The sequence below is a fragment of the Diceros bicornis genome, chromosome 5, assembly GCF_020826845.1.
Source record: "Diceros bicornis minor isolate mBicDic1 chromosome 5, mDicBic1.mat.cur, whole genome shotgun sequence".
Classification (NCBI taxonomy): Eukaryota; Metazoa; Chordata; class Mammalia; order Perissodactyla; family Rhinocerotidae; genus Diceros; species Diceros bicornis.
Genome location: NC_080744.1, coordinates 5,988,755 through 6,013,517, shown reverse-complemented (window position 1 = coordinate 6,013,517; position 24,763 = coordinate 5,988,755). Strand labels below are relative to the sequence as shown.

Genomic DNA, 24,763 nt, shown 5'->3' with positions numbered 1-24,763 from the left:
GTCTGATTATTTCCATAACATAAAATATGTACACTTGCCATTTGGTACATTTTGCTTGACTGTCCTCCAGAAAGATATCTTTTTACTTGTTGCCAGTTTGATATCTTAATGTTTTAATTAACATCTTTTTAGTAAAGATAGGATTCTTTCATGTTTGTTCGTCACTTGCGTTTCTTTCTTTGAATTACTCTCTTCAAAGCCTTAATCATCTTTTTAATTACATTATCCTATATTAAGTAAATGTGCATTCTGAGTGTATGTTAAGAGTCGATCAATTTTATGGTCTATTTAGTTTTGAGAATAATACCTCACTTAGAAAAAAAGACATACCCTATAATTTAATGATTGTTTCCGTTTAAACTGTTAGTGAAAGAGATGAAGCCAACTATGAGAATATCCTGTGGTACTACTTTATAGGATAAGACAATAGTCCCTTATTTTATGGCCTTAACAGTGAGATGACTTAATTTTTTTTTTTTTTTTTTTTTGGTGAGAAAGATTAGCCCTGAGCTAACATCCATTGCCAATCTTCCTCTTTTTGCTGAGGAAGATTGGCCCTGGGCTAACATCCGTGCCCACCTTCCTCTACTTTGTGGACGTCTGCCACCGCATGGCTTGGTAAGTGGTGCGTAGGTCCGTGCCCAGGATCCGAACCTGCGAACCCCAGGCCGCTGAAGCGGAGTGCGTGAACTTAACCACTGTGCCACCGGGCTGGCCCCGAGATGACTTAATTTAAAAGATTTTATGCAGGGGCCGGCCCGGTGGCGCAAGCGGTTGGGTGCGCGCGCTCCGCTGCGGCGGCCCGGGGTTCGCTGGTTCGGATCCCGGGCATGCACCGAGGCACTGCTTTGGCAAGCCATGCTGTGGCGGCATCCCATATAAAGTGGAGGAGGATGGGCACGGATGTTAGCCCAGAGCCGTCTTCCTCGGCAAAAAAAAGAGGAGGATTGGCGGATGTTAGCACAGGGCTGATCTCCTCACAAAAAAAAAAAAAAAAAAGATTTTATGCAGTTATCGTCCAGATGGTAAACCTTTCATAATTAAATTTTTAATAACATTCACTTTAAAAATCACTCTTTAATTTTCTAAAACCTTAATTTATATCTTCTATAATGAGCCTAGTTGCTGGGATTTAAAATTTATTATAGATATATACATATATATCAACAGTGTATAGCCTTTCCTTTGCTAAAACTATTTTCTGAGCTAAGTGATGAACTTCCCTCTGAAACATTTATTTCCATGACCAGAATTCGTTTTGTTTTACGTTTAGCCTCCAGAACAGATATCAGAGATACTGCTGTTTTGCAGGGTTGTTAACAAGATAGAATTTAGACACTGAATTTTAGATTCTTAGCTAGCCAGGAAGCATTGAATTCTAGATATGACCTCTTCTTTAGGGAGCAGGCATACTACTCACTTGTTTCATGGATGAAGGAACTAAATCCATAGTTATTTAGTTTTTACTCAAATACCCAACAATAAAATGACAGATTTTTGGAAAATTTATAAGTTACAGAATTTCATTTATAATATAGAAACTAATTAACCTTCTAATTATGACTTATAGGAGAGATCAAGAATCAAATTAATACATTCCTCTAATAGCTAACTAGGGCTTTTAAAAGGTGGTATTGATGCCAAATAAACATTTGGAAGATGTTTTTCTTTATTTCTGTTTCCGCAGATCATTAACTGAAGACAGAATCAACAGCTATGCAGAATTCTCATATGGATGAGTACAGAAATCCGAGTAATGGCAGCACAGGCAGCAGTTCAGAGGTAGTGGTAGAACAGTCTGCTGATTTCAGTACTGAGATTATGAATGTTACGGAAATGGAACAGTCACCTGATGGATCTCCTAATGTGAACGCAACCACAGAAGAAAATGAAATAGCAAATGCAGTGGACCTTCCATTGACAGAAACGGAAGCAAATTTCCCTCCAGAATATGAAAAATTTTGGAAAACTGTAGAAAATAATCCTCAGGATTTTACAGGCTGGGTATATTTGCTTCAGTATGTAGAACAGGAGGTTAGTAACTATTTAAATGGGATTGGAAGGGACAGATTAATCAAGTAATATGGGACTAGGCCTTATTGTTTTGTAATTAAAGTTGCCTCTTTTTTATAGTTTTTAGATTAAGTTGAATAACATTAGATATATACATTTTTTTAGTTTTTAGCTTAAAAAATAACTTTCATAGCATTTGTACAGTATTAGTAGAGTCAGAGTCTAATGTTTATAATAGTTGGTTTGTGTAAAATTACTGAAATAAAAAAGTTACCTTGCTACTTGCCAGAATTAGTTCCTTCTGTTTCAAAAGATAAGACTGCATTTGCAGAAAAAAGGGCTGGTGCACGTGTGGTTTTTAAGCCTTCCATTTATTTGATTTGAGATGATACATTTGAAAGGAATAATAAATATTTTTGTGACAAAAACTTTCACGATATTAAAACAGCTTGTTTTATTTTCATCAGAATCACTTGATGGCTGCCAGGAAAGCATTTGACAAATTTTTCATACACTATCCGTATTGCTATGGTTACTGGAAAAAGTATGCAGACCTTGAAAAGCGACATGACAACATTAAACAATCAGATGAGGTGCGTACATCACTGAATAAAGTTATCTCTATTAGGTACTGTAAGCCAAATAATAGCAAAAGGAAGACTTTTTCTTTTTGGCTGGCAGTACCTACGATTTATGGTCAAACAATTTTATAGGGTATTTTATTTGCATTTGTCACTCTTGTGGCATTTGTAGCTAATATTTTCTCTCTTTGTTGGCAGGTGCGTTAAACCTCTACAGTTTGTCAAGCTTTGCAGTGCAAGCCTCTGTATTACACTGCAGCTTAACAAGTAGGGCAGGGCTTTTCTCTCACTTACATTTATTTCTCATTTTCCAAACAATATAGTTGGTTTGCTAGTCACATTTGCTACGTCTTATTGCATTTTTGGTCAGACGCTGTCATTGATGCTCTAATGGGTCTGTGCCCTATGGTCTGTAACCCAAAGCCTGCCCACACAACCCGGTCAGAATGCAGGGACTGCTGCGCTTTGAAGATCAAGACTCTGCACGTGGGGATCAGAACATTGCCATGTTCTATCCAACCTCCACCCAAATGGTAATGGTAGATTATTTAAACAAAATTCCAGTAATTAGTATTTCTAAGGTTCACCGGATAACACAGTGTTGCCTCTCTGTTAAGAAATAATTAAATATTTGAAGTACAGTTTGTTGTTTTCTTCTTAGGTGTATCGGCGGGGGCTTCAGGCAATACCTCTTAGTGTTGACCTCTGGATACATTATATAAACTTCTTAAAGGAAACATTGGACCCTGGTGATCCTGAGACAAACAGTACAATAAGAGGGTATGTGAAAGGTTGATACTCACATGTATTTATGTATGTATGTATGTATGTATGTAAGATCAGCCCTGAGCTAACATGCGATGCCAATCCTCCTCTTTTTTGCCAAGGAAGACCATCTCTGGGCTAACATCCGTGCCCATCTTCCTCTACTTTATATGGGACACTGCCACAGCATGGCTTGACGAGCCGTGCGTCGGTGCGCGCCTGGGATCTGAACCTGCAAACTCCGGGCCGCCGAAGCAGAGCGCACGCACTTAACCGCCGCACCACCGGGCCGGTCCCCTCACGTGTATTTAAAGATCTAAATAAGTCGGGTATTCTGATGTTAATAATAGAACTACTCATGAAGGCTAAACTGGAAGTTTAACTTCTATATATTTCTTTGTCACTCTTTTAAAAAAAGATACATGTAATAAACTTAACGCATTATTATAAAAAATGCAGATAATAAAGTCCTCCTCCATTCTACACCCCCTTTCCTTGTGTCCCCAGTTCCACTCCCCTCTTGGTTAATAGCTTGGTATGTGTTCTTGCAGATACACGTAGATGTACATTTGTGTGTGTATATTATACATATTTTTCTTTGATTTTTTCTTTATTGAGCAATGTTTTGGAATCTCTCCCTACCATATTTATTTAACTGTTGCAAAAGTATTTTATAGTATCAAGGTACTATGTTTTATTTGACCAAATCCTTAGTTATAGGAAGCAATCAGTGCTGCAGTGAGCATCTCTGTACAAGTCAGTATTTATGTAGAGCACGCTAGAAATGGAACTTCTGTCAAAGGGCATATGCAGATCAGTTTTAGCAAATGTTCCTTCAAAAGTGGTATCAATTTTAAACTCCCACAAACAGTATATAAGAGAAGTCATTTTCCCATAGCCCATGCCACATTTTTCTTTTACCTCCAGTGGTATCTCATTTTAGTTTGCATATCTCTGTATTGCTCATCCTGGTTTACCATCTTTTCATAATGCTTATATAAGCCATTTTTGCATTGCCTGTTCGTATCATTTGCTCATTTTTCTTTGGGTTTGCCTTTTTCTTATTAGGAATTTTTCATGTGTTTTTGGTTTTTATTTTTATCAAAGTATGTGCATATAATTTAAGAAATCAGTTAGTGTTAAATTGTTTGTAACAAAAAGCAGTTCCTCCACCCCTCTTCAAATATTTTAGTGGTTTCTTCTGGTATTTTCTAATATGTTTGTAACTGTAGCGCTCTCTCTCTCTTCATTAGCTGAAGACATTATGATTCTGTTACGGTAGATGAGAATTTTAGTTTATTTACACCCTGTCTCCCCATTCCTCATCTTTCCAATATAGCTACAGGATAGCTTTCATAGCCTTTTGTTTTTCCTGGAGTTAATTACCCCTCTCCTCCCCCTTTTCCCATTTGCCTAGTTTTCTTTGAATATTTAAAATTTTATGCCCTGTCCAACATCTACTTTCAGTCATCAATACTAATACTAACTGTCCACAATGTACAAATGCTATGTAGGTTATTTTTGAAGCTTAAAAAAGTGTATATATATGAGGCCGTCCCAGTGGCGTAGTGGTTACGTTCATGTGCTCCTCTTCAGTGGCCTGCGATTTGCAGGTTTGGATCCTGGAGGTGGACCTACACACCGCTCATCAAACCATGCTGTGGCGGTGTCCCTATACAAAATAGAGGAAGATTTGCACAGATGTTAGCTCAGGGCTAATCTTCCTCGCCAAAAAAAAAAAATTGTATATATCTAATGTTATTCTACTTAATCTGAAAATTATAAAAGAGAATTATGCTCTGAAATCTGTAAATTCCATTTTTTGCCCTCCCTCTTGGAAATATACCTCCTGGAACCTTCTCTTGTGTAATCTAGACTGGTTGCTCTGTTTTTTTTCCTGCTGTACAGCAATTGTTTTGGGATTTCCTTATCTTCATGATTCTAGGTGCTGTCTTTTACCTCTTTCCTGGGTTTCAAGTTCTATTTATTAGAGTTTATTAGATCCTACTCTTTTTTGGTTCATGCCTACGTTTTAGAGGAATTCATCCTATGACTTCCTGATAAGGGATGCCTGGAATGAAAAAGATTTTAAGACTTTGTATGTCTGAAACACCCAATGGGTGGTCTGGTGGGGTAGAAAATTTTGAGTTGAAAGTAATTTTTCTTCAGGGCTTTGAAAACATCTCTTCCTTCTCGTACAGCTTCTGGTGTTTACCATTCTTCTTCTGGATTCTCTTTATATGACTTGTTTTTCCTCATGGAATCTTATAAAATATTCTCTTTATCTTTGATGTAAATGCACTTTTATAATGACATGCTTTGTTGTGTGTTTTCTTTTTCTAATTCATTATGCCTACTTTCTGGGCCTCTTCAGCCTGGGATGCTCACATCCTTCTACTCTTAGAAATGTTATTACCGGGGGCTGCCCAGTGGTGCAAGTGGTTAAGTGCATGTGCTCCGCTGTGGCAGCCTGGGGTTTGCCGGTTCGGATCCCGGGTGCGCACCAACGCACTGCTTGGCAAGCCATGCTGTGGTGGTGTCCCATATAAAGTGGAGGAAGATGGACACGGAAGTTAGCCCAGAGCCAGTCTTCCTCAGCAAAAAAAGAGGAGGATTGGCAGATGTTAGCACAGGGCTGATCTTCCTCAAAAAAAAAAAAAAATAAATAAATAAAAAAGAAATGTTATTACTGTGTATATTATTATTTTGATAATTTCCTTCCCTTGTTTTTTTTTTTTTTTTAATAATTTTTATTTATTTATTTATTTTCTCCCCAAAGCCCCAGTAGATAGTTGTATGTCATAGTTGCACATCCTTCTAGTTGCTGTATGTGGGATGCGGCCTCAGCATGGCTGGAGAAGCGGTGCTTCGGTGAGCGCCAGGGATCCGAACCCGAGCCGCTAGCATCGGAGCACGAGCACTTAACCGCTAAGCCATGGGGCCGGCCTCCTTCCCTTGGTTTTATCTGTTGTTTTTGATAGTTGAATATGGGACCTCCTGTTTTAATCATTTAATTTTTTTCTCCCCATTTTTCATCTCTTAGACTTCATTTAACTTTTTGAGTCAACTTCCTTGACCCTTGTATTGGATTTTTAGTATCTGCCATCAGATTTTTAATATCCAAGAATCTTTCTTGTTCTTTGAATGTTCCTTTTCTTGTAGCCTCCTATTCTTGTTATGTATCTTTTTATTATTTCTTTGAGGGTATTAAGGATAGCTGAAGTTTTTCTCTGCTCCTAGCACTGTCTGTTTCCTCTCTGGTTTTTTTTGTTTACTTGTTTTCATCTCAGACATGTCTGATCTCTAGATTTCTTCTCATGTTAAAGGTCAGATATTAATAAACTGAGTGGAAGCTCTGTGTGTTTTGTATGGGGCATTGTTAGTTGGCCTGGAGTGCTTCACAGTAGGGTCATCAGGTGGCTACTCAGGTTTTTGTTGGGGGACTCTTAGTATTGGTATCCTGATGTCTTATTCCTGTGTCAAGCAGTTTCTTCGGAGAAGATCATCTACTCTGCCTCAGGAATATAAACCTGGCTTCTGAAATCCCATATCTGGGCAGGAAAGGTGGTTTAAGTTTTCTTCCCATTCATTAAGCAGACCTTCTAGTAAACATTCTGTCTTTAGTTCATCACCTTCTTACCATCCTTCCTCTCCCATGTGCCCCCACTTTTCTTAGTGTCTGGTGCATAAATTTCCTGAGTCATTTTGGGATTCTGCTGGGGCAATAACGTGTATTTTACTCTTGAAAACCTTACACACAAACGTACACGTGTGCGTGTACACATACACACACTCTTAATCCTTTACATATTAAACAAATTTCCTCCAATTTTGGCACATCTTTTAACTTTGCTTAGGGTGTCATTTTATAATATAGAGGGTTTTTTCCCTTAATGTGGTTCAATTTTCAGTCTTTTATTGGTTTCTGAGTTTTGTGCCCATCTTGCCAAGAATATATAAACCTTGTATTTTCTTTTAATTTTTTTATAGTTATTTTTGTCATTCATTCATGTGGCATTTAATTTGTATATTTTGTGAGATAGAGATTAACCTTTTATTTTTTTCCATTTATTGAATAGTCCAGCTTTTCTATGTTAATTTAAAACACCTTCTTTATCATGTACTAATTCTTACATATACATTGATCTTTTGTTTTCTTGGGAACTGTTCTTTTGATCCATTTTTCTATTACCAGGCCAGTGCCATAAATGACTACAGCTTCCTAGTTAGTTTCTTTTGATATCTTTCAGAAAAATGCCTACTGCATTGGCCTTTTACAAAAATATTGTATTGTGCATTTTTGTATGCTAGATGAATGTTAGAGTTTGTTTTTCCTGTTCCACCCAAAATTTGTTAGAGCTTTGATTGGGATTGTGTTAAAGTCGTAGATTAATTTAGGTAGTGTAGGTTGTTTTTTTTTTTTTTTTTGATTTTTTTTTAGAGAAAGATTTTTTTTTTAGGAGGATTGGCCCTGAGCTATCATCTGTTGCCAATGTTCCTCCTTTTTTCCTTTTTCTTCCCAAAGCCCCAGTAGATAGCTGTATGTCATAGTTGTACATCCTTCTAGTTGCTCTATGTGGGACGCCACCTCAGCATGGCTTGATGAGCGGTGCGTATGTCCGTGCCCAGGATCCAAACCGCTTAACCCCGGGCTGCCGAAATGGAGTGCCCAAACTTAACCGCTGTGCCACTGGGCAGCCCCTGGGTAGTGTAGTTTTACACTGTTAAAGACCTCTCTTGATTCTAAGATACTTATTTTGAAAATATGTATCTAACAGTTTTATCCCATTAGGATATCAACTCCAGTGTTTAAAATTGCTTACAGAAATCTCTTGAGATGAGCTAGGTTTTTTATTTTTTATTTGTTTTTTTCTTTTAAAGATTTTATTTATTTACTTATTTCCCCCCAAAGCCCCAGTAGATAGTTGTATGTCACAGGTGCACATCCCTTTAGTTGCTGTATGTGGGACGCGGCCTCAGCATGGCCAGAGAAGCGGTGCCTCGGTGCGCGCCCGGGATCCGAACCCAGGCCGCCAGCAGCGGAGCGCGCGTACTTAACCGCTAAGCCACGGCGCCGGCCCTAGGTTTTTTAAAGTACACATTTTTGTAGTAAACTGTAGTTGTGAAATTTTAGAATCAGAGACTTCTGAGAGTTTCAAAATATGTGTATGCTTCTCATTACCTTACAAGGCAGCTGGATCCCCGGATGGAGAGTTATTTTTGCCAATCTTAGATTGACATAAAATTTGTCTCTTTGTCTTCTGCCCTAAATGAATCTATATATTCAACCGACATTTCAGATTTAACAAATACGTGTCTACTACATGTTTGCCACGTGTAGGTTTTGCATTGTAATTTTATATAAGATAAAATTACATAGAAGTACACTGATCTGTTCCCTTTATGTTTTCTCACTTTTTTTAAGCAGCTTTGTATACTTTTCTATTATTCCTTCTGCCTTTTAATCTCTACTTGTATAGGAAGCAGTTGAATATAATTTTGAATTTAGCATTATCTTGTACAATTTAGAAGTAACATTTTAAAAGTGATTTATCTTGGAAAGATAACTTAGGACTCATTTAATTTTTCAGAACTTTTGAGCATGCTGTTCTAGCTGCAGGAACAGATTTCCGATCTGACAGACTGTGGGAGATGTATATAAATTGGGAAAATGAACAGGGAAACCTGAGAGAAGTTACAGCTATATATGATCGTATTCTTGGTATTCCAACACAGCTGTATAGTCATCATTTTCAGAGGTAGGTGGAAAAATCAGATCATTAAAACATCTTGGATTACTCAGGTAATTAATTCCTAATATTAATGTAAGATTCTATTAGATGCAAACAGGAATAAATTTTCTTGCCCAGTAATCAACAATTATTGCACTTTTTAATTTTGACATTTTTCCGTGTATCTTACATAATGTTTAGGAATTTTACTATTTTTAGACAGAAAGTTCTCCCTGATCATTTTCTAGATGAGGAAACAACAGGAATCCTGTCTTTCTTGTCTAAGGTATTTCAGAGTAGTGAAGGAATAAGAAATAGAATCAAAGTTTAATTATTCTTTGTGGTACTAAATTGACACAGTACTTGGCACATAATAGATGCTTAAAATTTAATGATTTACTAAAGGTTCATTCTTGTGATTCATATAACACCTTATATCCAAAACAGCGAAGTATGTGTTTTATATGGTAAGTGCTGTCTGTATTCAAACAATCAGAAATCATTTCATTTTAATTTTCCACTATGATTTTCTGTTATGATTGGTATCGTTTCATTTTAATGAGTACTGTTAAAACAGCTGACTCTGTGTACCATGATTTCCATGTTCTGTTTTCTGATGTAATCAAAGTATCCCGCTGATACAGACTCAGAAAGTCTTTCTGAACAGCAAAATGTGAGGACTGTGTTGATAAATATGTGCTCTTTTTAACTGCCATGTTTTCTATATTTTTGTCATAATTTTTATAAGTAGTATTGTGTTAGAGCTTGTAAACTTAGGTACTTTTTCAGTTAAGCAAGTGATTTTCTAAATTTTTCTTTGCTAAAAAAGTAGAAGACTTTAGGAAGCATCTGATTATTAGTGGGATCAGTTTGCTAAAGATAGGGGAAGTTATGCAGACCCAGGTTAGAAATAGGAAGCATGCAGATTTGAATGTATGGTCCCTATTTTTTATAGAACAGAGGAGCTGGGCAGGTGTCTAGGGTATAACCATCTAGGGAGGCACTCGCTGAAAGACATTATTAGCACAAGGCGTGGCGTATGGAAATACTTGGTGAATATTTGTTGAAAGGTTTTAAAAAGCCTCATGGGACTTGGGGCCGGCCCGGTGGCGTAGCGGTTAAGTTTGCGTGCTCCTCTTGGGCAGCACAGGGTTTGCGGGTTCGGATTCTGGGCACGGACCTATGCACCACCCATCAAGCCATGCTGAGGTTATGTCCCACATAGAGCAACTAGAAGGATGTACGACTATGACCTGTAACTATCTACTGGAGCTTTGGGGAGAAAAAAGGAAAAAAGGAGGAAAATTGGCAACAGATGTTAGCTCAGGGCCAACCTTCCTCAAGAAAAAAAAAAAACCTCATGGGACAGAGGGTACCTTTTCATAAACCAGTTCTTCTAGGATCTAAAGTATAGATGAAATCTTTGATTATAAGACATTCACTGTTGGTAAGAAAAATAATACCATTAGGAAACACTTATATAGCATTTGCCATACGCCAGACACTGTTCTGAGTGCCTTATAACTCATTTAATCCTCACAATAAGCCAGTGAGGTGGAGGTACTGTTATTACCCCCATTTGATGGAAGTGGAGGCACAAAACGATTAAAGTACTTGCATCAGGTGACAGAGTTAGGAAGTAATAGGAAGCTGGTTGGAACCTGGACAGTGTGGCCACAAAGTTCTTGGTACAGTCTCCTCCAAGTCTTTTTTTTTTTTTTTTTAATGAATATCCCACTAGGCTTTTAAAATTGCATATATGCTTCTAATAGAAATTAGTGGATTGCATTACACATAGTGCTCTATAATCTACTCTTTTTCACTTACTGTATTGAGAACCACTTTCCTTATAAGTATATAACAAACTCACAAGTAGTGTTTGTGTAAATAAATCTTATAGTTTATATAAATAAACTAGTTCAAATGACTAACTGCTTTGAGAACCACTGAAAGGTTTTCTGTTGTCTAATACGCTCTCCCTACTTAAAGTCATTTATTTAGCATTTGCTGTAGACCAAATGATATGCCCTTTAAGTTGTAGGAATAAAGGCCCAAAGAAGCTATGTGTGAATGGTCTTGGCCCTCAGGTTGCTCAAAAGTGTAGGAGAGGAAGCATGTGTTAAAAAAAAAAGTATTCTAAGTGCTATAATGGAAATGTTTCTGTTGTGTAGGCTTGTATACTGGATATACACTGAACGTTATCTCTAAGAAAATGTCTAATTTATTTATTTATTTGTGAGGAAGATCAGCCCTGAGCTAACATCCATGCTAATCTTCCTCTTTTTGCTGAGGAAGACCAGCTCTGAGCTAACATCTATTGCCAATCCTCCTCCTTCCCCCCACCCCCAAAGCCCCAGTAGATAGTTGTACGTCATAGTTGCACATCCTTCTAGTTGCTGTATGTGGGACATGGCCTCAGCATGGCCGGAGAAGCGGTGCGTCGGTGCGCGCCCGGGATCCGAACCCGGGCCGCCAGTAGCAGAGCGTGCGCACTTAACTGCTAAGCCACGGGGTTGGCCCAGAAAATGTCTAATTTAAAATCCTCCTTAGCATGAGGACTTAGTGATGTGATCCAGCTTCTCAGGCCTAGTCCCTGGTAGTTCCTAAGCTCTAGACACCTCAGTACTGACAGTTTCCCAAAGGGCAGTGTTGTTTTATACATTTAAGACTGTAATACCTTTCCCATTTCCCATTTGTGTGGTGAACTCATATTCTTCAAGACCATACAGCGTAATGTCCAATTCACCTAAATAGAAGTATCTGTTCTGTCATTTTTGCCAGCACTCTACCTACATTTATTTACATTTACCTTAGCATTAATAACACCACTGTGAATTTATGTCTCCTATATCCTCTCCACATCTTTCAGTTTCTGAGTCTTATTCTTTTTATCCTTAATACCTAGGAATAGGGCTCAGTATATATTAGATACTCAGCCATTCTTTTTTTTTTTTTCTTTGAGCTAACATCTGTTGCCAGTCTTCCTTTATTTTGTATGTGAGCCGCTGTCACAACATGGCCACTGATAGATGAGTAGTGTAGGTCCGCACCCAGCAACCTCACCCAGGCCGCCGAAGTGGAGCATGCCGAACTTAACCACTAGGCCACCAGGGCCGGCTCCTCAGCCATTCTTTATTGAAAAAGTTAGCTTTATAGTAGCAAAAGCTGATGAAAAATTACTGCTTAGTATTATGCATATTTTATCACCATTTGAAAGATGTTTTTTTATAATACAGCAATTAGTTTAAATTTATGCTCTGTAAGTTATTTTTCAATTTTAGCATATTTCAGTTTTCTTGTGTGTATCCTGACAACAATTTTGAGCTTTAATATTGATCTGAGTATTAAATATGTTCATTTTTATACTGCACATTTGAGAATTACTTCATTTTTAATTTTTTTTTTTTTAATCAGGCAATCTATATTTTTTCCTCCCTGTGATAAAATGGGTCAAGGTAGCCTCTGTATCCATTAAATTTTTTTTTTTTTTTTTTTGCTGAGGAAGACTGGCCCTGTGCTAACATCTGTGCCTATCTTCCTCCACTTTATTTATTTATTTAAAAAAAATTTTTTTTTTTGTGAGGAAGATCAGCCCTGAGCTAACATCCATGCTAATCCTCCTCTTTTTTTTTTTGCTGAGGAAGACCCGCTCTGAGCTAACATCTATTGCCAATCCTCCTCCTTTTTTTTTCCCCCCCAAAGCCCCAGTAGATAGTTGTATGTCATAGTTGCACATCCTTCTAGTTGCTGTATGTGGGATGCGGCCTCAGCGTGGCTGGAGAAGCGGTGCGTCGGTGCGCTCCCGGGATCTGAACCCGGGCCGCCAGCAGTGAAGCGCACGCACTTAACCGCTAAGCCACGGGGCCGGCCCTTCCTCTACTTTATATGGGACACCACCACAGCATGGCTGACAAGCGGTGCATCGGTGCATGCCCGGGATCCGAACCTGGGCCACCAGCAGCGGAGCATGCTCGCTTAGCCGCTATGCCATGGGGCTGGCCCCTTTATCCATTAATTTTGCAAAATTTAAATTAGCTTCCAGTGTTATTTACATACGTTTGTGAAAGTCTTAAAATCCAAGTGTCAGTAGCCTAAATCAATTTTAAGAAACTTGGGAAAAAAGTCTCTAAGGTTGGAGCATATGGTACATGTACAACTATGTCTAATAATTAGATTGAAGAGGTAGGTCTGGGTCAGAAAATGGAAGACTTTATCTACGGAGATTGGATTTTAGCCTGAATGCAGGGTAAGTGTACTGAAGTAATTTTGGCAAGAGGGGGGATATGATCATGTTTACTATTTTGCTTTTCATGTTTACTTTTTGATAGCAGTATTGGGGTGGGGGTGGGAGTTATGAGACTAGAGTCTGGAAGACAAGTTGATGTTTATCCAGATGAAAAGTGAGGAGGGCATGAAGATGTATGTAGAAGGTAGAAGCAGTACGACCTGGTATCTAGTGGAATGTGAGTGATAAGCTAGGTGGAAGAGATTGGGAAACTTAGTGGTTGACAGTAACCATTAATCAAGATGAGAAATGCTGAAGGTGTTGATTTGTGGGTGAAGATGACACACAATTTAAGACGTTGTGGAAAAGGTTCCTAACTGAGGTACTCTAGACATTTTAGCTCCTCAACTTTTTTGATTAAATTTTGCTTATAATTTGTATATATTTATATAAATTAGTGTGTATGGATAAAATGAAGTGACATTTTTTCAAAATGCTCTTTGCTTAAAATGAATCTATGTTTATGCAGTGGTGACAATTGGATATACTAATCTGGAATTTAGGAGACAGGTTTGGGCTTGAGTTGTCGTTTTAAGAGTCATCATAATATGCTTATTATTTCAAGCTGTATTAATAAGATTGGCTAGAAGGTATATAAAAATTGATAAGAACAAAATGCAGAGTGGAATCCTTGGAAATACTAGCATGAGTGTTTGGCACAGACACATGGATTCAGGAGTAATTGGGAGGTGGGGCAGGAACTGCAAACATCTGTTGATCATGTATAATTTAAATACAGAATACTATATTTAATTTTACAGTAACTTTGCAAGATAGGTATTGTGTCATTTTACAGATGAGAAAACCAAAATTTAGAGAAGGGAAAAGCTCCTTAAGGCAAATAACTAATAATGGACAGAACTAGGATTTGAATTTATGCCTGTCCATGCCTTTGCCATTCCATTGCAGAGGCAGGAAGGAAATGAAGATGTCTGTAGACTGTTTATCAAGTGGTAGATTTTTTTTTTTTTTTTCAAATTTTTTTTTTTTTAATTTATTTATTTTTCCCCTAAAGCCCCAGTAGATAGTTGTATGTCATAGCTGCACATCCTTCTAGTTGCTGCATGTGGGACACTGCCTCAGCATGGCTGGAGAAGCGGTGCATCGGTGCGCGTCCGGGATCCGAACCCGGGCCACCAGGAGCGGAGCGCACGCACTCAACCGCTAAGCCACGGGGCCGGCCTGGTAGATTTTTAATATAGCATGGAAGGAGAAAGGGGTGATGTTTTGGTTTCTTTTTTCTTTCTTTTTTTTTTTTTTTTGGTGAGGAAGATTGGCCCTCAGGTAACATCTGTGCCAGTCTTCCTCTATTTTGTATGTAGGATGCTGCCACACCATGGCTTGATGAGCAGTGTGTAGGTGCATGCCCATGATCCCAACCTGCAAACCCTGGGCCGCTGAAGCAGAGTGTGTGGACTTAACCACCATGCCACTGGGCTGGCCCCAGTTTCTTTCTTTCTTTTGAAATTTCTTTCTTTATTTTTCCTCAAAGCCCCGGTAGATAGTTGTAGGTCATAGCTGCTCTTCCTTCTAGTTGCTGTATGTGGGACGCGGCCTCAGCATGGCTGGAGAAGCGGTGCGTCGGTGTGTGCCTGGGATCCGAACCCGGACTGCCAGTAGCGGAGCGCACGCACTTAACCGCTAAGCTACGGGGCCTGCCCCCCCAGTTTCTTTCTGTAAATCGGTTATTTATTTATTTATTTTTTATTTTTATTTATTTTTTTGTGAGGAAGATCAGCCTTGAGCTAGCATCCATGCCAATCCTCTTTTTGCTGAGGAAGACTGTCCCACATCCATGCCCATCTTCCTCTACTTTATGTGGGACACTGCCGCAGCATGGCCTGACAAGCAGTGCTTCAGTGCACACCCGGGATCCGAACCTGGGCTGCCAGCAGCAGAGAGCGCGCACTTAACCGCTACGCCACGGGGCCAGCCCTGTAAATCAGTTTTTTTTTGAGAGAGTAATGTGTAGTAGGAATCTAACGTGGGATCTAAAATTGTGCTTCATATTTATTTATTTATTTATTTTTGTGAGGAGGATCAGCCCTGTGCCAACATCTGCCAATCCTCCGCCTTTTTTTTTCTTTTTTTTGCTGAGGAAGACTGGCCCTGGGCTAACATCCGTGCCCATCTTCCTCCACTTTATATGGGACACCTCCACAACATGGCTTGCCAAGCGGTGCGTCGGGTGCGTGCCCAGGATCCGAACCGGTGAACCCTGGGCCGCTGCAGCGGCGCACGCACTTAACAGCTTGCGCCACCGGGCTGGCCCCATGCTTCATATTTAGAGCATATATTTTTATTGTCTTCCTTTAGATTTAAAGAACATGTACAGAATAACTTGCCTAGAGATCTTCTAACTGGAGAACAGTTTATTCAGCTGCGAAGGGAATTAGCTTCTGTAAATGGACATAGTGGAGATGATGGCCCTCCTGGTGATGATCTGCCATCGGGAATTGAAGATATAACTGATCCAGCAAAGGTAACCAGACTTATTTCCTTCAACGCATGAGAAACTAGACTTCATATTCCTTGACTGCAGTGTCTTACTACTTGTAGCTCGTATAAAATTAATTTCTGATTAAGGCAAGTGGGATTTCTTTAGCTGGTACGGTTTAAATATAGATTTGAGGTGGAGATCCATTTCACTATGAGACACCTGGAAATAGCTTAGAAGGAATAGTTTGCCTACCTTGTGATCTACTAGCCCTGTTAAAACAAAACAAAACCTGAGAAAGTGGTTTACTAGGAAATTCTGTTGTAAATTTTAGTATTGTTAATTGTACTTTGCACATAATTGCTAACAGTTTAAAACCCACCACTATTCTAAGACTCAAGTACATGTGCATAATACTTAAATGTAAGCAGTGATATTTAGAATTTTTGGCATATAACTTGTGTGATTTAAATTTTTTTCTTTTTCTTCCTAAGCTAATTACTGAAATAGAAAACATGAGACATAGAATCATTGAAATCCATCAAGAAATGTTTAATTATAATGAGCATGAAGTTAGTAAAAGGTGGACATTTGAAGAAGGTGTAAGTGTTTTTGTTTTTGTAATAGCCTTCAAAATAAAAAGATAGGAATAATGTATTTTTCCTTCAGTTTTGAGTAATGTCTCTCCTGTTACTTTTTCTTTGTTTTTGCTTAGGTAATAACTTAAGATGTTTGTCCCATATATTTCTACCATGATTAATTTTCCATTATCGGTCATTTTCCATTATCAATTTTAGAGTTTACTGAATTTAAACTTATTTGAATTGCAAGATATCTGTTTAATTGGAACCATTTTGTTGTAATTGTTGTATGTTTAAAATCGACTTCATTGAATTATACTTTATGTACAACAAAATGTACCCATTTTGGGTACAGTAAAATGAGGGTTCCCCCCCACCATTCTGATTCTTTATTTCTGCATTTTTTAACAGCTTTATTGAGATATAATTCACATACTGTATTGTTCACCCATTTCAAATGTACAATTCAATAGTTCTTAGTATATTCACAGATATGTACAACCATCACTACAGTTGATTTTAGAACATTTTCATCACCTCAAAGAGAAACCCCTTACCCTTTAGCTCTGAGCCCTCTACTCCCTCACCTGTTAACCCCGCCCCCCAGCCCTAAGGTACCAATAATGTACTTGCTGTTCCTCTAGATTTCCTTCTTCTGGCCTTTAGTATGAATGGAATCATATAGTATGTGGTTTTTTGTGACTGGCCAGTAAAATGAGTTTTGACAAATGTATATGCACTGTAATCACCACAGCATTCAGAATATGGAACTATTTTGTCACCCCAGAAGTCTCCTTGGCCCCTTTTTAGTCACTAACCCCGAGTCTACTCCTAGCCCCAACCACTGATCTGCTTTCTGTTACTGTGGTATCATTGTTCAATTTTAAAATACTCAACAGATAAAATTTCATGAACATAAAAAAATTGTGTAGTTCTGTTAAAATGACTAAGTGGAAAATACATTTTATTTCTTTAATTTGTAAAGCCTAAGGAATTTAAGGTATTTTAATTTAAAAAGTTTTTTTAATCATGAATATGGTGATTAAAATTTTTTTGGTTATCATTAAGTATATTTTATAATTTAAATTTGTATCGTTACTGTAGTCATGTGTATTTTGGTATTGGTATTCGTTTACTTTCATTGCCATCTCATACTTTTATTACAGATTAAAAGACCTTATTTTCATGTGAAACCATTGGAAAAGGCACAATTAAAAAACTGGAAAGAATACTTAGAATTTGAAATTGAAAATGGGACTCACGAACGAGTTGTGGTTCTCTTTGAAAGATGTGTCATATCATGTGCCCTCTATGAGGAGTTTTGGATTAAGGTAAGAAAATTATTTGCTCTGAAACTTGAATATATTATAAACATTGATCTAGTGACTAACCTTTTTTGTACTTCTGTTGAATGTTGTTCATATAACTATATCTGTTGCATTAGGAGATGGTCTGCTTGCAACCAGATTTGACTGCTGCATATGCCAACCTCGTTGCCTCTCTTCGTCCTTCCTTACAGAAACTAGTCTAGTGGTTCAATAAAGGTGCTGAATGGGTTTAAAAATAGAATTTTATCGTTCTGTCACATATTTAATGGCTTGTTCAACTGTAAATTATTCAGTATTTCCTCTGTTTCTGTATGTAGTATGCCAAGTACATGGAAAACCATAGCACTGAAGGAGTGAGGCATGTCTTCAGCAGAGCTTGCACTATCCATCTCCCAAAGAAACCCATGGTGCATATGCTTTGGGCAGCTTTTGAGGAACAGCAGGGTAAGAATGAGGAAATTCAGTTGATATTTTTGGGATTTTAAGTTACTTCAGGATAAAGTTATATGATTTGAGTCTTGAGAGATGGTGTAAAGCAGAGGTCAGTAAACTTTTTCTGTAAAGGGCCAGATGGTAAATATTTTAGGCTTTGCAGGCCACATGTATATGGTCTGTTTCCTAACAACTTGGCCATTGTAGCCCAAAAGCAGCCATAGACAACCCATAGACACATGAGCATCGCTGTTTTCTCTTCATGTTTTTTTTAATAAAAACAGGCAGATGGCTGGATTTAGTCTGTGGGCTGTTTGCCAATATCTGGCATAAAGGATATTTCAGAAATTTAAACAAAAGCGTAATCATTTAATTACTATTTCTAGGTAACATTAACGAAGCCAGGAATATCTTGCGAACATTTGAAGAATGTGTTCTAGGATTGGCAATGGTTCGTTTGAGAAGAGTAAGTTTAGAACGACGGCATGGAAATATGGAAGAAGCTGAACATTTACTTCAGGATGCCATTAAGAATGCCAAATCAAATAACGAATCATCGTTTTATGCTATCAAACTAGCCCGACATCTTTTCAAAATACAAAAAAACCTTCCCAAATCAAGAAAGGTGCTTTTGGAAGCAATTGAACGAGACAAAGTATGTATTTGTGTTTTTCAGACTATCTTCCATTAAAAATAGGTCATTTTTTTTCATTTTGGCAACTGTGATGAAAGATTCAGTCTGTATGTAATATCTTTTATTACTAAATGAAGACAACAGTCCCTCTAAACTGATGTTGCCATTTTTTAAAATTGTCAATTATGAATTAAAAGGTTGAGAAAATGAAGATGATTGGATTAAAAAGTGTTGCGGACATTGTGACACTTTGTATTTTCCTCATATTTAGAAATTTTAGAAGAATTTTATTGATTATTAGGTGGAGGGCCTGGGAGAACACCTTACAAATGAAAGCCCGGCAGTTGCCTACATTATAGCAAACGTAGCAGTGAGATTCCTCTCCTTTTCCTAAGTGTTTCCCTTTATATGTCAATTGATGAAAGGCAGAGTATAGGAAATGTCTCAGTTTTTTAGATTTTCAGCTAATGCTGGATCTAAGACACGGGTTTATAACTCTTTGCTTCCAGCTGCAGTTTAGATGATTATCTACAGTTGTAAAGATTTAAATTATTGAGAACTGTAGAGATCTTTTTTTTCTGTTTCATGTTATATTTGTCACGGTAGGTCAAGCCACATTAAACCTAAGATAGGATATAAAGTTTTAATTTATTGGCATTTAACAATTTGTGTAGCTGGGGAGATACCTGGATTTTGTCACTACCTATCAACGTGCTAATTAGTGTTTTCACCCGTTCAGATGTATGCTGAAACATTTAACATGAGTTACATTTTAATACAATATAATTTTTAATATAGAATTTTTCAAATTGAGACATAAAAATTAAGGCATTTAAAATATCTGTGATCTAACCAAAATATCTTAGAAATATTAATTGATACTGCTTTTTACACAGGAGAACACAAAGTTATACCTCAATTTACTTGAAATGGAATATAGTGGTGACCTCAAACAAAATGAAGAAAATATCCTAAACTGTTTTGACAAAGCTGTACATGGCTCCTTACCTATTAAAATGAGAATTACATTTTCTCAGAGAAAAGTGGAATTTCTTGAAGATTTTGGTTCAGATGTTAATAAGTAAGATCTTAATTATATATTATCTGTTTGAATAGTAAATGAGCATTGATAATTTTGGATGGGAATTTGATGATTATTACAAATTAATACATTGTTAAATTCAAAAATGTTTGCCTATGTTACTTTTCCTTAGATATGTGGGAGTAGATTCAATTTTGTAAATGTATATGTGCTTAACGGGGGGACATATGGTTTGTCTTTCCTTCAAAACTGCTTTCAAAATTTTAGCGTGGTAGTAAACGAGTAGATGAGAGAAGGCAGGAAATAGCCATCCCATGAAAAAGGAAATGGGTCAGGGATTGAACCCTGAAACACTGAAACATTTAGTATATAGGTCATGAAAAGTGGGTTAATCTGGAATAGGAATGCCATTTTATCTCAGACTCGAGAAGAGGATGGACATGGTTCCACAGATCACGCCTAATGGCCTCATGCTCGTGCAGTGTAAAAGGCTGCAAGTTGAGGGTGGTAAGAGGGTTCACTCTAGGGGACTTGGGAAAAGGACAAGTTTAAGGTTTAAATTTGCAAAACAGAAGAGCAGAAATATCAATTAGAGCATTGCTGCCATTCTATCTTAACCTGATTCTAGTAAGGAAATATCCTAGTGCCTGTTACGCATGTGCCTTCTCTAATTATTTTAATTTAGAGTGATTTCTATTGAAACAGCTGTTGATAATGTGAGAACTACTTGTGTGTCTGTGTTTATATTTGTGTGTATACATTTTTGATGGCTGAGTAAATTTTTATTTAAACAAAAACTGTATCTGCAAGTTTTAACATGAGTTACACTTTAATACAGTTGTATATATATACGCTTGGCATCATATTGTTTTATATGACTTATCTAATGTAAAATACTTAACAGTCTAATGAGGGTCATGGGTCCTGTTGTTTTAATAGATGAAGACAGGCTTAAGAGAGATTAGGCAGTTTTTCCAAGGTCACTTAGCAACTGGGATTAGAATTTATTTCAGAGTCTATGCTCTTAACCACTTCATGTGCTGTATATTTAATGTCTTCTGTTTTGCACTGAATAAAGTATACAAAAGAAATGGGAGATATAATTCTAGCTTTCAGTCTAATTGGATGCTATGGTGATCAGAGGAAATATATAAGTATATGAGTAGCATGTAATTTATTAAGACTGATCTCTGTGGGTCAGAATGGATTTGTCATACTTCATAGAAGAGGTAGGGCTTTATTTAGTTACTGCTGGATTCTGATAAGCTAAGGAGAGGATAAAATGGTGGAAGCAAGTTACAGTTCATATGAAAGTAACATCTGCTTGGTGGGAGTGTGATATTGATTGTGCTGTGCCTCGAAAGCTAGACCGAGTTCAGAGCAGATGTAGTACGCAGTTGACAGTAGGAAGACATTGGAGTGTTGACAGAGATTAAATGACATACTTAATTTGGCAATAATATGCAGACAAATTGGAGGCTCAACATAAAGATGCCATTTAGGCCACTGCAGATATAGTTATGGAAGGTATGAGTATCAGGTCTAAGACTATTGTAGCTGAAATTAAAACAGAGAATGATATGAAAAAATCAGTGAGTCACATAGAAACTTAGGTAGCAGTATAATGAATTGTTAAGAATTGATGTTGAAGTCAGACAAATGTAGGCTTAAATCCTAGCTCTGTTGCTTAGTATATGTGTATTTCTGAGTTTTCACATTTTCTCCTATGAAGATTGAGTCTTTTATCACCTAACCCACACATCGTTAAAAGCCTTAAGGAAATTAGTGCATTTAAACTGCTTCATGTTGACTAAACACTCAACCAAAGATTACCGGTATTAACGATTTTCTAGCCCCTTGAACATTTTGGGAACAGTGTTACTGGTAATTATTATTAAATGTGTATATATGTAGGCTGCCCAGGGAAGTTGCACATGCATGTGAAGTATCAAGGTCATTTCTACAGAAATGTTAATTGTGCTCAGGTTTATGATTACTTTAAAAAATAAGGCTATTTGTGTTTTTATAAAAAATATTTCAGGGGCCCACCCAGTGGCATAGTGATTAAGTTTGTGCCCTCTGCTTTGGTGGCCCGGGGTTCACTGGTTCGGATCCCTGGCGTGGACCTACACACCACTTATCAAGCCATGCTGTGGCAGCGTCCCACATACAAAGTTGGGGAAGATTGGCACAGATGTTAGCTCAGGGACACTCTTCCTCACCAAAAAAAAAGAAAAAAAATTTCAGAAAATGATAAAGGGAAAACAAAATCATGATTTTAAAGTCACAGTATGGCTTCAAGTAACATTGTTTTTGAAGTTCTAATTTCCAGGTGAGACTTACAATACATATGTCACATCAAAATTTTTTAATTATTAAAATTATCTTTTTAATCAGTGATTAAAGATACCAGTTACACTGTAGTTTTATATTGTAATTTGGTTTATCACATGGCCAAAGTTTAAATACACTTCATCCTAACTAGTGGCAGGTGTCTTCAATAAGCACTGTTCAAGTAGATCTCAAAAGTATACAAATTACTGTGTAGAACTGTCAGGACTCATGTTTGCACTGCACAAAAACACGTCACCAAAGTCATCGTCGTGGTTGTGTCTTAGCTTCTCAGGCTCCCTGTGTTAGAAATGATAAACACAGGTAGCTCTTGGCCAGCATCCCATGAGCTTTAGCCAACTGTAGTGGAGAGAACAGGCCCTTTTCCAGTAGCTCAGTGAAAAGTCTTGGGACTCACTAAATGTCCTCGCTTGGGTCATATGCTCACCTCCCAACCAATCATTATAGTACAGTATATGGTATTGTAGTTGGCCAGGCCTGTATCCCTGAAGCCCCATCTGAACCACAGGGACTGAGAAGGAAAGTGCAGGGCCGTGGTTTCCCAGAGGCAATAAATCAGAAAAGGCAGTCAAGGGCAGGTTTCTTCTGGTGGCTTATTAAAGAAGGGTGTTCATTGCAACATACTTGTTCCCTAAGTGGAAATAACGTAGCAACTTTAAAAATTTAAGAGTTTGTTTTTTGTATATTCCCGAGGATTTTTATTTCTTCTCTCTCAGGCTTCTGAATGCTTATGATGAACATCAAACACTCCTAAAAGAACAGGATTCTTTAAAAAGGAAAGCAGAAAATGGGTATGTAACTTTTTGCTCAATCAGGAAGGGATGCTTAAAAGAAGGCATTTCATTGTGGAAATGCCTTTAAAGACAACTATTTTAAAATGTTACCTTTATTTATGTAATTTAATTTTCATGATTTGAAAAAATCACATGAAATTGAGTAGTTGAGAACGTCAGTAAAACAAACATACACAGGTGACATTCATCCATTTGTTAAAGTACTTAACTGTAGGAGTTTTGAAAGTTTCCATTTTGACCTTTTATTTAGATCAGAAGAACCAGAGGAAAAGAAAGCACATACAGAAGATACAACTTCATCATCTACACAGATGATTGATGGTGATTTACAGGCAAATCAAGCTGCATATAATTATAGTGCCTGGTATCAAGTGAGTTCACAGAATCATAATTGAATTTTTTGTTCATAGATGTTATTAGGAGCATAAATAAGGATAGTCTTAAAAATTCTTTGCTTCTGTTCTAGATTGTATAATACATTGTCTTTTGTGGTTAGGTCTTGGAATTTCAGCATTTAGCACATGCCTATTTTCTTAAACATACCTGCTTTATGTTTATATATGAACTCAGCCATAGTTGTAGTATGCTAACATGTTTGCTTTTTCCTTTCAGTACAATTATCAGAATCCTTGGAATTATGGACAGTATTATCCTCCCCCTCCAACCTGATGGGAAAATGTAAATATCGGATGGAGTGTGTGAAAAGTATGAAATTATTTTTTTTTAATGAGGGATGTAAACATGGCATAAGCTTGTTGCATTTGATAACTTGTCTTCCCTGTTTCTGTGTACATGATTTGTTTAGTAATAGGAGAAAATGTCATTTAGTAGCTTACCACAGATACTATTTCCTACCATTTATAAAATTTACTTTTTATTGGAGAACTATTTTTTTGATTTTTGCATTAAGTGGTCTAGAATTCTTTTTGCAATGCATTTCCAACAGTTTTGTAGCCTTAAGGGGTAGGAAAAAAAACTGACTGCAATCATGTCACTGTAGTACAAGATGCTGAAAACACATAAGGGCTGGTTATTAAGGATTTACCTCCTCTGTAAAACAAAACAAAATGGATTTTTAACCTTTGCTGACGAGGTTTTGTCTGTGTGTTTCAATTATCCTTGTGAATTTGGATCTAACTGCAGAAAAGGTATACTATTAAAATACCATGTCTTGGAGTAGAGATTGTAAATGAGAAAATGGAATGTCTGCATCCCTTTAAAAAATGAAAATCATATCAAAAGTATGTTATTTCAGGAGACTTTGTATTTAGAATATTCATGTAAAACTTGTGAGCAAGCTTTCATTTTGATCAAACTGATCATCTTCATTTTTGTAATAAAACTGAAGACTCACCACTAATTGTTATGAATTTATTTGGGGGGGATCACCTACTAACATTAACTTTATATTCACCATTATTAGTGGTCATTGAAACGTACTTTTCTTGATTTTATTTATTCTTCCCCCAAAGCCCAGTAGATAGTTGTATGTCATAGCTGCACATCCTTCTAGTTGCTGTATGTGGGACGTGGCTTCAGCATGGCCGGAGAAGCAGTGCGTTGGTGCGCGCCTGGGATCCGAACCCAGGCTGCCAGCAGCGGAAGCACACACACTTAACCGCTAAGCCACGGGGCCGGCCCCAAAACGTACTTTTCTTGAATTCAGCTATTAGACCTTGTAGCTGTCTCTCAATCTCTATGCTTTTGCTGTCTCACTATCAGGAATACTTATTTATTTAAAGACTTTTAAGATGAGTGTCCCTGGCAAAGCTGCCCAATTTTACTGT

General features: G+C 37.4%; 1 protein-coding gene and 1 non-coding gene across 7 annotated transcripts in view; both read left to right on the top strand.

Moving 5' to 3' along the window:
• PRPF39 (pre-mRNA processing factor 39) overlaps positions 1-24,332 on the top strand; it is a 42,306-nt gene extending 17,974 nt beyond the window's left edge. For 2 of the 6 annotated variants that reach the window (XM_058540652.1, XM_058540651.1), the window contains exons 2-14: positions 1,688-2,034; positions 2,481-2,606; positions 3,256-3,374; positions 8,951-9,118; positions 15,693-15,858; positions 16,308-16,415; positions 17,561-17,725; positions 18,040-18,166; positions 18,541-18,809; positions 19,685-19,869; positions 22,899-22,973; positions 23,227-23,347; positions 23,589-24,332. In XM_058540652.1, coding sequence (XP_058396635.1) covers positions 1,717-2,034; positions 2,481-2,606; positions 3,256-3,374; positions 8,951-9,118; positions 15,693-15,858; positions 16,308-16,415; positions 17,561-17,725; positions 18,040-18,166; positions 18,541-18,809; positions 19,685-19,869; positions 22,899-22,973; positions 23,227-23,347; positions 23,589-23,645 — 2,004 coding nt within the window. In that variant the 5' untranslated portion in view covers positions 1,688-1,716 and the 3' untranslated portion in view covers positions 23,646-24,332. The other 4 variants (XM_058540654.1, XM_058540656.1, XM_058540655.1 and 1 more) reach the window with 4 other exon arrangements.
• On the top strand, positions 18,869-18,954 carry LOC131406676 (small nucleolar RNA SNORD127). The gene has a single exon (XR_009220302.1). It is a non-coding gene; the product is annotated as a small nucleolar RNA SNORD127 (small nucleolar RNA).
• Positions 24,333-24,763: the final 431 nt, after the last annotated feature.